Consider the following 17,173-nt stretch of genomic DNA (forward strand, 5'->3'; position numbering starts at 1 on the left):
TCGTCACCACCTGAGACACACATCCACACACACAGGTCAGAGTTTGTTAAGAACTGAACGGATCGTCACCTCCTCAGAAAGAGAAGTGGTGAAGGATGAGTCACAGACAGTCATACATGTCAAATATACAGTACACACACACACACACGTCATTAAGTCATATGGTAAAGCTTCATCAGTAACCTCAGGATAGAATATCAGGAACATTGTCACTTAAGAAAAAAAGGAAGTGGGGTGTAGTGACTTAGTCAAAAGGATCTATGAAGAGGGAGTGCATGGCTATCCTATACTTCCTGATATACAATTATGACAATGATGTTAATGACACTGAGAAGGATTGACAGCTGGTGCATCTGACCTCATCCAGTCTCTGAGCCAGGCTGTGCAGGGCCTGTGGGCGATGCTTGTCTCCCTTCCAGGGGTAAGGGGCGTATCTCTTCCACACCTGTCCACTCAGGTGCTCACAGGCCGACACCCACTGCTCACAGATGACCAGGCCGACTCTCAGGCTCTCCCTCACAGACAGGAACGGGTCCAAAAAGAGTTTCACACCACTCAGTTTCTTCTGCACGTACCTGCCCAGCGCACCACCTGACACACATAAACACACAGTCAGAAACACAAGCCATGGCAGGCCTTCTGGAATAACGCACCACCACCATAATAAATACAGTAGCTCTCTGACAGCTCATTTTCAGCTCTAGGCGTGGGCATCTGTGAGCAGTGGGTGTGGGCCTGTGTGTGTGTGTGTGTCATACCGATGACGTCCATGAGTCTGAGCATGCGTGTCTCAGGAAAAGGATCATGGTCGTTCTGCCTCCACACGTCATCCAGTGTGTCTCTGCTCACCTCCACCAGCTCCACAGCATCAGCCAGACAGACACCATCCAGACCACTGTAGTCCTGATACACACAGAGGGATGAGACGGTCAACATGCTCACTCACCCCTTCCTTCCTTCCTTCCTCTTTCGTCCATCATAGGTTGATGGTGACCATGACATGATTGATTGGGATGAGTCTGGGGTATGGTGAGTGAGCAGATGGCTGATGAGGACAATCTGAGCCGGGAACATTCTTTACTTTACTGCCTTAATTGTCCCCTTGGGGGAAATTTGTGGCAGTATCATACACAATAAAAATGGACAATACACAATAGAACTTCATGACAGTAATATACAGTATGAGAAGCCTGCTGGTCTTTGTGATTGGATCGGGACATTAGCCCATGCTATTTAGGAGGGATATCACATTTGGCACAAATGATTGTCTAGTCCTGTTTTTTTTCACTCTTTGGCACACTGGACATGATATAATGGTAGTAGACATGCAGTCCATGCCTTCTCTATGGGCTTGAAGAGCTCAGAGAAGTGTGCGGCCCTCTCTCTCACAGTGCTCCTGTCCCCAGACTCAGAGAGATCCGCCCAGTACTGGAATTCATCCACCGGGGTCAGGATACCTGCACAGACAGAAGAACACACCTTTTAACTATGATTAGACCGGGGATCGTTGTTGCTCTTGTGTCTTGATATTATTTGATGTAATTCCCCTGTTACATTTTGATGTACTAGTAGATATATCCTAGGCTGAGGGGTTTGCTAAAGCTCATAGAGATCCAGATCCAGGCTATTCTGAATCATGTGATGAGCAGTGTGCACCCACCCAGGATGTCATCTTCCCCTGGACTCCTCTTGCCAGAGTCTTCTGTTCCAGCCCTGCGGACCACAGAGCCTAGCCCCTGCTCCAGCTCACTTAGCAGGCCCGCAAGCTTAGGGTCAAATGCTGAGCTCCACCGCTCATCCTTGAATAAGGGAATACATTTTTTAAAATCTATAAAACACACCTGTAACACACACCTGCAAGGTATAAAGGTATTACCTCTTTAGTACACAGGTATATATGTTCATCACACAGGCAACCGATCCCACCTTGAGTAGCATAGGGGCGAACACCTGTCGCACGGCCTGGTAGAGGGTACTGATAGGAGACTCTAGCATGGAGGACACCAGGACATTCTGGTGCAGGTTCTCCTCTGTTATCACTGTGGGACGCAGCTTGAAGAACACTAGCACCTTCTCTCTGCTGTACCCAGCCTCAATCTTTAAACAGCCATAACAAAAAGCAGAAAAAAATAGGATATTGGTTAGGTCAATTTCAATTATGTAGGAACAAAATTATAAAGTCCATAGCTAAGTTCCTGGTTAACAAGAAAACGTCTGTTCTTATCTTGGTAGATGTGAACAAAGAAAGAAGTGTATGTTCATCAATGTGTGTGTTTTACAATATTACTAATTGGATATGATATGTTTTATTGTCTAGTATACCTTGTTTGACAGGCACAGGTCATTCTCGTGTTTGTTGACAGCAAGCACGAATTCGTTCCCATCATCTAAGAAGTTGTTGAGTTCCTCAGACCCAACCAGGGATGCAGACGGCTTTAGGCCGAAGTAGTTCCCTGTCGTGGTGAGGACGAACTGCTTGCGGGCGTCATCCGAGCCGTGAGGCATCTCTCACTTCTTGTTTTGTGGCCAATTGAACAGATTGTTTTCGGATTCACTGGTGGAAAAAAACAGCTAATGTCATACTCTGACGATGTCACACATCCCTACCTGGGCTAACCAAAAGTATGTCAAGCCAAACCACTTGTTACTCACTAGCTAGCTGCATTGCTAAGCTAGCTATTTATCTTAAAAACCGTAGTCCATAAACGTCCAATAACGTACCGTCAGCAAACTGACGGCCAGTTGTAAAGACGAAACGCACTGGCATCACTGAGGTATATATGAACTGGCATGTTATGGCGTTTGCGATCTACCTGGAAAGCTAACGACCTGGGTAGGTAGCTAGTTAGCGTAGCTATCATGCTACCTATAGCTAGCAAGTTCATAACAGTTTCATCTAGCTAGCTAGATACCGTACTTACGGGTTAAAGAGGTCGCTTCGACTATAAGACCGAATGTGGACATCAAAGCACTAAATTATATCTGCAACGTAAAAACTAACATTACTATCCCAATTTTAGGCGAGTGGGTACTTCTGCACAATCTGCAGTTGATGTCTTGTTTCTGCACCAAGAGTGAAGCTGGCGTAGTTACCATTGAAACTACGGCAGCTACGTAGCTAGCTATCTGAACTGCAGTGCTCACTGGTTGGCTACGTAAAATGTTTTTAAAGTGCCTTAGCTATCCGTGGTAAGCCACTGGCAGAGAGAAGGGCTTCGACTTTAGTGTTGTCATGTACACCGAATACATACAGCAGGTCTAAAACTGTACAGTGAAACTAGCTTTTATGAGGTCTTTCCAACAATGCAGAAGAACAGTAATGGATTCTCTAGCGGAAAAAGCAGCTAATATCAAAGTGAATCACACTGTCACACATCCTGCAAAAAAATATGGCAAACTTTTAGGGTAGCTACTTTGCTAAGCTAGAGATTTTGCTCAGGGTAAGTTGCTAGAGGCAGGTTGATTTGTTGCTAAAAATTGAAAAATTACGTTGAGATGTCATTGCGTGCTAACGTAAAACTGCATAATTACGTAGAATACACAATAACGTTACTCAAATTGACTGGCCATCTCGGCGAAAAATATGATTTGACATTTGTTCATGTACAGACTCCAACTCTTTTCTGTACTTCTGGCTGTAGAATTTTGATTGAGACATGTTGTTTGATGTTGTAAGTTCTGTTCAAGACTGCAGTCAGCCAACAACAATTTGCCTGTGCACGAGCTGAGCGCCTGCTGCTGACGTCACTCACAATGCACTTTTGCAGCCAGGCACGTGTATTGTAACTGAGTGTGTGACAGAGAAAATCGTTTTTGTGTCATTTAGAGGGAAAATGCGTGCATTTTAGCTTTTGAGTGACTTTTCAAAAGTTGCTAAAAGTTCCAAATACATTTTTAAAAGTAGCTAAATTTGCTGCTCGGTGCTGTTTGAAAAAAAAGTTGCCAGGGTAGTCTGAAAAGTTGCTAAATCTAGCAACAAAATTGCTAAATTGGCATCACTGAGTTACTGTATACAGTATATACAGGTCATTGCCATTAATACAACATGCAGGTATACTGAAGTGATTGACGAACAGTACCTTCAGAAAGTATTCACGTCCCTTGACTTTTTCTACATTTAGTTGTGTTACAAAGGGGGGTTAAAATGGATTTAATTCATCAACAAAAAGCATTCTACAATTTACACAAAATACTCTGTAACGTCAAAGTGGAAGGAACATTTTTACTCTGTAGATCTGGCCTCTACACGGAATTCCAATTTCAGAAAGTTCAACAGCAATAAATAAAATCACCATCATGGAATTAAATAAAAACAAGCTCCATTCATCTAGTCCTTCATCACTGGCCCGGCAACAAGCCACTGCTTGCAAGTCAATGCTATGTACCTATCTGATGTATGCCAGCCGGCATGATGTAACTGAGACGGGAATGCATGTAGGGTAGGAGAATGCTTTGGTGTTTCTGAGTTTCCTAGGGCACGGCTTACCCTCTTTGACAGCCTCAAATGGCAGGATTCAGACTCGGAAGTTTCACCCAGCAGGGCCCATTCGGGACAAAGGAGAACAGCCCCTGACTGTGATATTATAGACCAGAGAAAAATCACATGGGTGGCATAATGATGGTTATTGGAGAAGCTAAAGCAAATGGAACATATCAGGTGGCTGTTTCATAGTTTAGCTTGGGGTTTCAATAATGTATAATGTAGTAGTGTAATTTATAGTTGTGTAACATGGTTCACATCAGAATAGTTTTCAGAATTTTTGAATCAGTCTTTATGAGGGAAGAACACATCAAGACTAAAATGGCAGTCATAGTTGTAATAGTGAGTCCTTGTAGAGATTCAGCACAGTCTAGTGTAGTGTGGATGGTCCTGCTCGTGAAAAATTTCAGACCATTTTTATTGAATATCAAATCACTTTCATAAACAGTCAGGTCAGGACTAAGATAGTTGTTTATTCTACTTTTTATTATGTTTTAAAGAGGGAACGAGGAAGAAAGTATAGTCTGCCTTCTGCAGAGGAAGTTCTTATGACATTATGAATACGGAGAGGTCAGCAGTAGAGCTCTGTTTCTCATGTTTTTAAATGTAGGAAATTAAGGGAATCCCTTTCAATAAAAATAGATGGCCACCCTTTCCCAGAAGCCCCTGCTTTGTTTTCTTTTGAAGTTATTGCTATGGTTTTTATGATCTCATCCCTCAGCCGCGGTGTAAGAGCTCCTCCTCACTTCCTGTAACGTGCGTGTGTATGTATGTGTGTGTGCGTGTGTGTATGTATGTGTGCCGAGGCAATAGGTGCGATGAGTTGGTAGGGAGTTTCTGCAGTCCATGTTAATACTGAGGTTTACCACACCTCTGTTCGTGTCTGAGTTTAGCCCTCATGCTGCATACTGTGTCAGCATGGTCTGATCTGATCGTCTGATATCTGTAGCCTGTATGGAGGGGAGGAAAGCCTCATCCTAACACATTCTTTTGCAGTTAGGTACGTGGTTTGGGGGTATGAGTACTTGGGTGGGTATACTTACAGCTGAGTCCTGAGTCCTGGGTACAGACACTGCAGTTGGTACCCACCTGGCTAGTGTGTTGCTGAACAGCTGAGTCCTGGGTAGAGACACTGCAGTTGGTACCCACCTGGCTAATGTGTTGCTGAACAGCTGAGTCCTGGGTACAGACACTGCAGTTGGTACCCACCTGGCTAGTGTGCTGCTGAACAGCTGAGTCCTGGGTACAGACACTGCAGTTGGTACGCACCTGGCTAGTGTGTTGCTGAACAGCTGAGTCCTGGGTACAGACACTGCAGTTGGTACGCACCTGGCTAGTGTGTTGCTGAACAGCTGAGCCCTGGGTACAGACACTGCAGTTGGTACCCACCTGGCTAGTGTGTTGCTGAACAGCTGAGTCCTGGGTAGAGACACTGCAGTTGGTACCCACCTGGCTAATGTGTTGCTGAACAGCTGAGTCCTGGGTAGAGACACTGCAGTTGGTACCCACCTGGCTAGTGTGTTGCTGTATGCTGCATCTAGAATGTTTTATCGCTGGAGCAGCACTGATAAACTACATGACTCAAAATCTACCAAGCGGAAGAGTCCTTCCCCCAAGTAAATCACACTTCTTCAGAACACAGAGTGAATTACTCACTTCACTGATTATACCAGATAAGGGTGGGTACAGTGTATTAGGTAGGTCACACTCTTTTCATGCCACTTCGATTCAAAGTTATTTTCGTGGCAGGTTAGGAGAGCATTTTTGCTAACCCTAACCCTTTTTCTAACCTTAACCCTAGTCTCCTAACCTGCTGCGTTAATTCTCCTAACCTGCTACTTTAATTCTCCGAACCTGCTACTTTAATTCTCTTAACCTGCTGCATTAATTCTCCTAACCTACTACGTTAATTCTCCTAACCTGCTGCATTAATTCTCCTAACCTGCTGCGTTAATTCTCGTAACCTGCTGCGTTAATTCTCGTAACCTGCTGCGTTAATTCTCCTAACCTGCAGCGTTAATTCTCCTAACCTGCTGCATTAATTCTCCTAACCTGCTGCATTAATTCTCCTAACCTGCTGCGTTAATTCTCCTAACCTGCTGCGTTAATTCTCGTAACCTGCTGCATTAATTCTCCTAACCTGCTGCGTTAATTCTCCTAACCTGCTGCGTTAATTCTCCTAACCTGCTGCGTTAATTCTCTTAACCCGCTGCGTTAATTCTCCTAACCTGCTGCATTAATTCTCCTAACCTGTTGCGTTAATTCTCCTAACCTGCTGCGTTAATTCTCCTAACCTGCTGCGTTAATTCTCCTAACCTGCTGCGTTAATTCTCCTAACCTGCTGCGTTAATTCTCCTAACCTGCTACGTTAATTCTCCTAATCTGCTGCGTTAATTCTCCTAACCTGCTGCGTTAATTCTCCTAACCTGCTGCGTTAATTCTCCTAACCTGCTGCATTAATTCTCCTAACCTGCTACGTTAATTCTCCTAACCTGCTGCGTTAATTCTCCTAACCTGCTACGTTAATTCTCCTAACCTGCTGCGTTAATTCTCCTAACCTGCTACTTTAATTCTCCTAACCTGCAGCGTTAATTCTCCTAACCTGCTGCATTAATTCTCCTAACCTGCTGCGTTAATTCTCCTAACCTGCTGCGTTAATTCTCCTAACCTGCTGCGTTAATTCTCCTAACCTGCAGCGTTAATTCTCCTAACCTGCAGCGTTAATTCTCCTAACCTGCTGCGTTAATTCTCCTAACCTGCTGCGTTAATTCTCCTAACCTGCTGCGTTAATTCTCCTAACCTGCAGCGTTAATTCTCCTAACCTGCTGCGTTAATTCTCCTAACCTGCTGTGTTAATTCTCCTAACCTGCAGCGTTAATTCTCCTAACCTGCTGCGTTAATTCTCCTAACCTGCTGCGTTAATTCTCCTAACCTGCTGCGTTAATTCTCCTAACCTGCTGCGTTAATTCTCCTAACCTGCTGCGTTAATTATCCTAACCTGCTGCGTTAATTCTCTTAACCCGCTGCGTTAATTCTCCTAACCTGCTGCATTAATTCTCCTAACCTGTTGCGTTAATTCTCCTAACCTGCTGCGTTAATTCTCCTAACCTGCTGCGTTAATTCTCCTAACCTGCTGCGTTAATTCTCCTAACCTGCTGCGTTAATTCTCCTAACCTGCTACGTTAATTCTCCTAATCTGCTGCGTTAATTCTCCTAACCTGCTGCGTTAATTCTCCTAACCTGCTGCGTTAATTCTCCTAACCTGCTGCATTAATTCTCCTAACCTGCTACGTTAATTCTCCTAACCTGCTGCGTTAATTCTCCTAACCTGCTACGTTAATTCTCCTAACCTGCTGCGTTAATTCTCCTAACCTGCTACTTTAATTCTCCTAACCTGCAGCGTTAATTCTCCTAACCTGCTGCATTAATTCTCCTAACCTGCTGCGTTAATTCTCCTAACCTGCTGCGTTAATTCTCCTAACCTGCTGCGTTAATTCTCCTAACCTGCAGCGTTAATTCTCCTAACCTGCAGCGTTAATTCTCCTAACCTGCTGCGTTAATTCTCCTAACCTGCTGCGTTAATTCTCCTAACCTGCTGCGTTAATTCTCCTAACCTGCAGCGTTAATTCTCCTAACCTGCTGCGTTAATTCTCCTAACCTGCTGTGTTAATTCTCCTAACCTGCAGCGTTAATTCTCCTAACCTGCTGCGTTAATTCTCCTAACCTGCTGCGTTAATTCTCCTAACCTGCTGCGTTAATTCTCCTAACCTGCTGCGTTAATTCTCCTAACCTGCTACATGAATTCTCCTAACCTGCAGCGTTAATTCTCCTAACCTGCTGCATTAATTCTCCTAACCTGCTGCATTAATTCTCCTAACCTGCTGCGTAAGTTCTCCTAACCTGCTGCGTTAATTCTCCTAACCTGCTGCATTAATTCTCCTAACCTTCTACGTTAATTCTCCTAACCTGCTGCGTAAGTTCTCCTAACCTGCTGCGTAAGTTCTCCTAACTTTCTATGAAAGGTCACTTCGGTATCGAAATGGCTTTAAAAGTGTTTCCCTATATTAGTAGGATATAATTAGTCTGCGCCTGTGTTTCTCTTTGACATCAGGACAGGAAACCAGGAAACCCCGGGACATTTCCTGAGACATACATCAGTACGCAACACCATTTGTTCAAACAACATTCTCTCCCAAATCAAATCAAATCAAATTGTATTTGTCACATGCGCCGAATACACAGGTGTAGACCTTACAGTGAAATGCTTACTTACAAGCCCTTAACCAACAATACCGTTTATCTAAAAAAAAGTGTTAAGAAAGTATTTACTAAAATAAACTGAATATATATATTTTTTAATAAATAAATAAAGAAGCAGCCAAAAACTTACAGTAGCGAGGCTATATACAGGAGGTACCGGTACAGAGTAAATGTGAGGAGGCTATATACAGGAGGTACCGGTGCAGAGTAAATGTGAGGAGGCTATATACAGGAGGTACCGGTACAGAGTAAATGTGAGGAGGCTATATACAGGAGGTACCGGTACAGAGTAAATGTGAGGAGGCTATATACAGGAGGTACCGGTACAGAGTAAATGTGAGGAGGCTATATACAGGAGGTACCGGTACAGAGTAAATGTGAGGAGGCTATATACAGGAGGTACCGGTACAGAGTAAATGTGAGGAGGCTATATACAGGAGGTACCGGTACAGCGTAAATGTGAGGAGGCTATATACAGGAGGTACCGGTACAGAGTAAATGTGAGGAGGCTATATACAGGAGGTACCGGTACAGAGTAAATGTGAGGAGGCTATATACAGGAGGTACCGGTACAGAGTAAATGTGAGGAGGCTATATACAGGAGGTACCGGTACAGAGTAAATGCGAGGAGGCTATATACAAGTGGTACCGGTGCAGAGTAAATGTGAGGAGGTTATATACAGGAGGTACCGGTACAGCACTATTGGCCCAGCATCATCCGTGTTTGGCCGGGGTAGGCCGTCATTGTAAATAAGAATTTGTTCTTAACTGACTTGCCTAGTTAAATAAAGGTTAAATAAATAAACACATTAAGAAGGAAATACATTCCACAAATTAACTTTTAAGGAGGCACACCTGTTAATTGAAATGTATTCCAGGTGACTACCTCATGAAGCTGGTTGAGAGAATGCCAAGAGTGTGCAAAGCTGCCATCAAGGCAAAGGATGGCTACTATAAAATATATTTTGATTTGTTAAACACTTTTTTGGTTACTACATGATTCCATATGTGTTATTTCATAGTTTTGATGTCTTCATATATATCCTTCCTGTTTGGCCCTGTCCGGGGGTGTCCTCAGATGGGGCCACAGTGTCTCCTGACCCCTCCTGTCTCAGCCTCCAGTATTTATGCTGCAGTAGTTTATGTGTCGGGGGGCTAGGGTCAGTTTGTTATATCTGGAGTACTTCACCCCACATAGCCTGGTTCCTTTCTAGGTTTCTTCCTAGGTTTTGGCCTTTCTAGGGAGTTTTTCCTAGCCACCGTGCTTCTACACCTGCATTGCTTGCTGTTTGGGGTTTTAGGCTGGGTTTCTGTACAGCACTTTGAGATATCAGCTGATGTACGAAGGGCTATATAAATAAATTTGATTTGATTTGATTTGATTCGCTATTATTCTACAATGTAGAAAATAGTAAAAATAAAGAAAAACCCTTGAATGAGTAGGTGTTCTAAAACTTTTGAACAGTAGTGTATATAGGGAAGTGAGAGTCTTAACTTAACCCCACCCCCTCACCACTCACACAATACGAACACACCCTGTTGTAAGAAGGGACCAAATTCTGATAAGCTGCTGTATGCTACAATGGCAACATTAGTAAACTAGAAAAGCAAAAAGGACTTTCCCTGGCTAAAGCCACACCCCCAGAATGCTGAAGGAAGAGGGGCTGGTTGTCTGTGCTGAGAACACATCACACGCCAACTTCTCCGACTTCACACTCGATTGCGGCTGTTAAGAAAGGCAAAGCATGACTGTGGTAAGAATGTCTTTATTTCCCCCTCATGGGCTTTATAACTGTTACAAATGTTTACAGCTCTTCCAGACTGGCTTGTAGTGGATGTGCTATTGTTGTTGTAGATTTACTTAGGTAATACAGTGCAGGTTAAGGTGAAGCAGTTTAATTAAATAATGTAATATTATGGTATTCAGTTTAACCTACTATATCATATATCTTGAATGAATGGAGGTTGTTGGCGTTTCAGGTTATTAACCAAAACAATCGCTGTAGAGATGTGACTCCTACTCTTAGGGTTGACTGTAGTATCTGGAGACATGTAGCCAACAGATGATGGAGCCGTAAAAACTGACAGGACATTGGCTGCATTTACATAGGCAGCTCAATTCTGATATATTCTGATTGGTCAAAAGATGAAATATTGGCAAAAGATCTGATCTGATTAGTCAAAAGACAAATTATTGGCAAAATTGGGCTGCCTGTGTAAAACCTCCGTAGTGTCATATTACATATTTTAAATAAACGTTTATCATCATCTCTGTCTAAATGGTTTAATATGTAAATCGTGTTGCATGGACAGTGCATTATACATTTTTGAAATTACTTATTTGCAAACATTGTCAATCACATGGATAAAGTTAAACATTTTCACACAGTGGATTTCACCTACTTATGGTCAGATTAACTCTGAAGTTTTCATATTTTGTGTTTTGATAAAACTACTAAACATTTCATAATGGATTTCAGTTTTTATTGACTGCTATCTGAGTAACACAGTAAACACGAACACAAACTTCTCACTCAGCATATTTCTAGTACCAACCTTTTTCCACTCACTCTCGCTGCAACATAACAAAATCATCTGTGTCAGGATCAGTGTGAAACTACTGTTTGCCACATGCTCAGTTGACCATGAAGGCATACACGAATGCATAGGAATGCACACGAATGCACACAAATGCACACGAATGCACACGCGCATGCTTATGTTGTGTTTATGTATGATTGTTTTCATGTGTGTGCATTATAGCAATATATTTAATATACTGCAACAATGTACAGTTCTTCTGTACTGTTGATACTGTAACCTGTGTTCATGAAACTCATCCTACAAGCTGATACCACAACAACGGAGATGTATATTTCTGGGGATTCCCCCTGGCTTATTAATTAGAAACGTATCTGACAACCAAGCCAGTTCCCTTCGTCTGCCCCCGCACAATCCTCTGGCCTGTCACATTCTACTGATGCAATCGTTTTATATCTTTACACTCAAGTGTTTAACACATAACAAAGTCCTTGCAAGACAATGTGTAAAAGACACACGATTGAAGAACAGAATTGTTGTTTGATTCTCTTCAGATCAACGTTAAATCAACTCTGAACTCCTATCCTTAACTACCAATCCCTGAGATGAATCAATAACCATGACCACAAATATCTCACGAGGCACTAGTACAGCACCGCAAGATTGTCTAGATAGCGAACTCATCACCTGGACCCAGTTTTTAAAAAGTTATATATCTGGACTTCGCCTATCGGTTAGGATTAAATGCATAGAAATAGAATGAATAGACAAATCATTGACTTGAATGGGGACTCCCGTTCTATTCATTATATTTCTATGCATTTAATCCTATCCTATAGCTGAAATACGAATAGATAACTTTTGAAAAACTGGGCCCTGTGTTTAGGCCTACCACACACAGTAGCAAAGAATTTCCTGAAGTAACTCCCTTGTATAGGGATTTCCCTTAGGGTTTTATTGACTGACTATTAGGGAACAGAGTAACCATGGAGACAGAATTTCTCTCAATGCTCATCAATTTCCTTAACCTGGTTATTATAATAAATATAGAATGAAGATATTTCTTAATTACTTTTTGTATCTCACCATATTAGCTGAGGATTAATAAGCAAACTCCTGTGTCATTTCTGAGTGTATATTTACCCTGATATGAATCTGATCATATGAAACCTGATCATTGGTTGTGAGTGCTGCTGTTTGAACTAATGTGTGTGTGTGTTTTCTGCAGGACTACGGGATGTGTGCGCGTCGGCTGCTTCGGTAAGTAGTACTCGCTGTGTGACCATGATTATGGCGGGACTGTGGCTTGATTATTTGCGGCTGTTGGCATACTTCGTTTACATGCAACTCTATTGGTTCGTTTTGATACAATGATATGTTTTTTAATAAGAATAATATTTCATTTGTAGAGTGTTATTTCACACTATCTAGAGTCAGATCTCTTCACAGCTTGTTTACATGAGTGTGTGGTGACAGTATCCGATAGAGAGAATGTCGCTGTGGGTCTCCAGTGGAATTTCAGTTTTCTCTGGGTTTCCTTGGTATACAGTACATTCCTGAAAGCTGGAGGAATGTGTGCCTGCAATTAAAGGATAATATTAATAACATTTAGGAGTGTGTTTCTGGAAACAGGTTATTAGGAAATAAGAATGCTTCCCGTAACCATGCCAGTGACCTCACCTAACAGTCCTCAGCTGATTGTAATGTTGTTATGGTTTACAGAAGGTGTGTCATCTTATTCCTGGTATCGGTTCAGTTCATTCAAAGTAAAGGTAAGAATTTAATCAACTGACAAGAATATGACATCATGACACCTGCCACTTTATCTAATCAGATCTTTACTGATGGAGATACTTCGGTGTGTGTGTGTGTGTGTGTGTGTGTGTGTGTGTGTGTGTGTGTGTGTGTCTGTGTGTGTGTGTGTGTGTGTGTGTGTGTGTGTGTGTGTGTGTGTGTGTGTGTGTGTGTGTGTGTGTGTGTGTGTGTGTGTGTTCCTGCGTGTGTGTTTGTGTGTCTGTGTACAATTTCCCTGTAAGATTGGATTTGCAATAACATCTGAACCATAATGGTATCTATTCAGTAGAAGGGAATGTACCAGACACTTTCAGACGAGAGAAAAGGGCAAACGTGTCAGATAGATAAGGGAGGGGGGAAAAAAGGAACTGCCTAATGTCTACCCTTCCCGAACCTCTAACCTCTTTCACCCTCTCTATCAGATGTCACCATGGTGATAGGAGAGGTGGGTGGGTCTGTGACCCTCCCCTGTACCTCTGACATCCAGAGACTCCCAAACCACCTGTATGTACAGAGACCTGACCCAAACAAGTTCATTAATGGCTACCATAAGACGAGGGACCTACCATCCCCTCACCCGGAGTATTCAAACCGTACTCAAGTAGACCACACACAGGGAACAATGAGGCTGTGGAGTATACGGCTGTCAGATGAGGGGCTGTACGAATGCCACATCGGATACCCAACCAAGAACAACCAGAAGAACATACAGCTCAGTGTGACAGGTAACGTTACCTCAGTTCAAACTCTCTTACCATGTTTGTGTTTAATTCATTTTTCTGTTTTATTCTCCCACTCGTGGAACATATCTTTCTGGGTGAGGGGGAAAAAGCTGATTCTGTTAGATGTGTGCTTGTAATACATGCACTAACAAGAGAAGACAAAACGAAAGCTATAATTGGCTGTCACTTAGACCGGCTTGTGTTGTTTTGCCCTTGTTTTGTGTTTTCAGTTAGAGGAAGTAAAACCAAGAAAAGAATCAAATCCTTTCCTTCTCTCGCTCCGCTCTCCTCCCTTTCCATCTATCCCCCTCTACAGCCAACTACAGCATCCCCAATGTAACAGTGGCCTGTGACAACGGCAGCTGCTTGGTGACATGTTCCTCTGACAACGGTTACCCTCGTAGGGATGTTGAGTGGAGCCTGAACCCTCCTCTTAACCAGAGCCACTGGGGAGTAGTGAACAGCAGTGGGTGGACAGACCCGGTCTCTATGCTGTTCTCTGTCTTCAGTTCCATATCCATCAACTGCTCCTCTGGACCCCGGCTGAACCTCAGCTGTGCTGTAGGGGGCGCCCTCTCACAGGAACACACTGTCTGTGAGGACTGAGATACTGTGTTTCTATCACTGTCATTAAATGTATAACATTGTACATTTCTGTCAAATTAATTAATTTGAAACCTTACATATATTGTATTTATCTACTATAGGCAGGCCTCCTGATATCTCTGTTGTCTCTGTGATCTGTGCTGTCTCTGTGATCGCTGCTGTTCTGCTGTGTTTCCTGGTTCTGGTATCTAGCAGGAAGAAAAAGAAGGCTCAAACAGCCAGAAGTAATCAAGGTAAGGATGACATTACTTGTGATAGAGGAGACAGACTGTATTGTTCCTTGGAAATGGGACCGGCAGGATAAAATATAATTGTCAATAAATTCATAAAACATATGGATGGGTTGGCGGACAATGTTATGTGCATCGATGTGGCATGGAAGGTGTGTATTCCTATAATTCTGAAAGGTCCGAAAGCTAGCAAAAATGACAAGAAGCTGTCATGTGGGGACTCGTAGGTGGCTCGTTTCAGCTCGTTGTATGTTATTGTTGATACCACGTCTTGTTTTGAGATAGCTAACCAACAACTCTAACTATGTATTGAGAGACAAGTGTTCAATGTGGAAATGTATTTCTTTTTCAATAAATATTTAGAGACTAAATATAGTTTACATGTTGTCAACAGTTTATGCCAACCCTGTCTGTTTTGGCGCATAGTTGCGCACACATCCATTTTTTTGCTAAACAACCAACCCGTCTATATCTTTCTGTTTCTCCAGGAGGAAAGGGAGCAGCAAGTTCAGAGGAGTGAGTATCTGTTTCACTCAAACTCACAGGATAAATACATCCCACTGGGAAAAACTGGTTCAGTCAACGTTGTTTCCACGTCGTGTTAACCCGCCCAAAAATCGATGCGATGACGTTGAGTCAACGTGGAAAACTATTTGGATTTGCAAACTGTAATCAACGTCAGGGCATTTAGTCTTTTTTTTCATCCAACTTTGAACCTGAATCCAATGTCATGGTGAATTTTCTTGTGAATTCACATTAGTTGACTACTCGACCAAATGTAAATCAGAACTAGACGTTGAACTGAAGTCTGTGCCCAGTGGGATAAGATCAAAAGCTTGACATTGGTTTCGATAACCTGTGCAATTGACCTGGCCAAGTAGTAAAAATGGTTTAGTTTTGTTTCATTCTTCTCCTCTCTTTCTTCTTCTCCTCTCCTTCTTCTTCTCCTCTCTTTCTTCTTCTCCTCTCTTTCTTCTTCTCCTCTCTTTCTTCTTCTCCTCTCTTTCTTCTTCTCCTCTCTTTCTTCTTCTCCTCTCTTTCTTCTTCTCCTCTCTTTCTTCTTCTCCTCTCCTTCTTCTTCTCCTCTCTTTCTTCTTCTCCTCTCTTTCTTCTTCTCCTCTCTTTCTTCTTCTCCTCTCTTTCTTCGTCTCCTCTCCTTCTTCTTCTCCTCTCCTTCTTCTTCTCCTCTCTTTCTTCTTCTCCTCTCTTTCTTCTTCTCTGCTTCCCAGAAATGTACAGCTGACCTGAAGGAATCCAGAAACTTGAACATTTGGAAGGCAGAATGTGAAAGGTTCTATCATTTGATAATTATAAATCTGAACTCATTGGATACTGCCTTCTAATGGGACATGATAAAGGGGTTGCTGAGGTGACCTAACCATTGCCTGGACTTGTTGCTGTTGGAAACTATGTTAGCTTTCCTCTACACGCTGCAGTTCAGGGGTGTTTTCACGGTGTTGAGGAGACTGACAATTGTATAAATATTTAACTAGTATGTTCAAATGACTGAGTTCCACAGAAGAACCAATGAAAACTAGAAGTGCAATGACTGTCCTCAATGTGTGCACTAATCCAGGGTATGTAGTATCCAAGGAAACATATCTAGTATTTGTACTGCGTTTGTATTAGGACTAGAGACATGCACTGCACTTTAGAGAAGCGTACACTTATCAAGTGAGCACTTATCAGGGATGGACTGTATTCAACTGATGAATACTGGAAGTGGATACTGTAAGTGGACACTGGAAGTGGATACTGGAAGTGAATACTGGAAGTGAATACTGGAAGTGGATACTGGAAGTGGATACTGTAAGTGGACACTGGAAGTGGATACTGGAAGTGAATACTGGAAGTGAATACTGGAAGTGGATACTGGAAGTGAATACTGGAAGTGGATACTGGAAGTGAATACTGGAAGTGAATACTGGAAGTGGATACTGGAAGTGAATACTGGAAGTGGATACTGGAAGTGGATACTGAAAGTGGATACTGAAAGTGGATACTGGAAGTGGATACTGGAAGTGGATACTGGAAGTGAATGTGTCTGTCCGTAATAGATCTTACCTCAGATCCTATACCAGCATCTCCCAGTAGGTCCGAGTCCACCCCACATACAGTTGAAGTCAGAAGTTTACATACACTTAGGTTGGAGTCATTAAATCAAATTTTTCCACCACTCCACAAATTTCTTGTTAATTAACAAACTATAGTTTTGGCAAGTCGGTTAGGACATCTACTTTGTGCATGACACAAGTCATTTTTCCAACAATTGTTTACAGACAGATTATTTCACTTATAATTCACTGCATCATAATTCCAGTGGGTCAGAAGTTTACATACACTAAGTTGACTGTGCCTTTAAACAGCTTGGAAAATTCCAGAAAATGATGTTATGGCTTTAGAAGCTTCTGATAGGCTAATTGACATCATTTGAGTCAATTGGAAGTGTACCTGTGGATGTATTTCAAGGCCTACCTTCAAACTCAGCACCTCTTTGCTTGACATCATGGGAAAATCAAAAGAAGTCAACCAAGACCTCA

The 17,173-nt window shown here is 42.5% G+C and overlaps 2 protein-coding genes across 5 annotated transcripts in view; one reads left to right on the forward strand and one right to left on the reverse strand.

The window, feature by feature from the left end:
• LOC110503411 (cytoplasmic dynein 2 heavy chain 1) overlaps positions 1-3,458 on the reverse strand; it is a 225,706-nt gene extending 222,248 nt beyond the window's left edge. For 2 of the 4 annotated variants that reach the window (XM_036961600.1, XM_036961598.1), the window contains exons 1-7: positions 2,922-3,458; positions 2,323-2,554; positions 1,927-2,097; positions 1,661-1,799; positions 1,339-1,457; positions 759-903; positions 359-591 (exon numbers count right to left, since the gene is read on the reverse strand). In XM_036961600.1, the coding sequence (XP_036817495.1) occupies positions 359-591; positions 759-903; positions 1,339-1,457; positions 1,661-1,799; positions 1,927-2,097; positions 2,323-2,505 (990 nt within the window). In that variant the 5' untranslated portion in view covers positions 2,506-2,554; positions 2,922-3,458. Of the gene's footprint in view, positions 1-358; positions 592-758; positions 904-1,338; positions 1,458-1,660; positions 1,800-1,926; positions 2,098-2,322; positions 2,555-2,721 lie in introns of all 4 variants that reach the window. The other 2 variants (XM_036961599.1, XM_036961601.1) reach the window with 2 other exon arrangements.
• Positions 3,459-10,464: 7,006 nt separating this feature from the next.
• Positions 10,465-15,889, forward strand: cd86 (CD86 molecule). Its single transcript, NM_001160477.1, has 8 exons — positions 10,465-10,494; positions 12,510-12,541; positions 13,004-13,053; positions 13,498-13,800; positions 14,114-14,392; positions 14,505-14,636; positions 15,122-15,149; positions 15,863-15,889. The coding sequence occupies exons 1-8, from the start codon at positions 10,486-10,488 to the stop codon at positions 15,879-15,881; spliced, it is 852 nt and encodes a 283-aa protein (NP_001153949.1). The 5' UTR covers positions 10,465-10,485; the 3' UTR covers positions 15,882-15,889.
• Positions 15,890-17,173: the final 1,284 nt, after the last annotated feature.

Source organism: Oncorhynchus mykiss, chromosome 24, assembly GCF_013265735.2.
Source record: "Oncorhynchus mykiss isolate Arlee chromosome 24, USDA_OmykA_1.1, whole genome shotgun sequence".
NCBI lineage: Eukaryota > Metazoa > Chordata > Actinopteri > Salmoniformes > Salmonidae > Oncorhynchus > Oncorhynchus mykiss.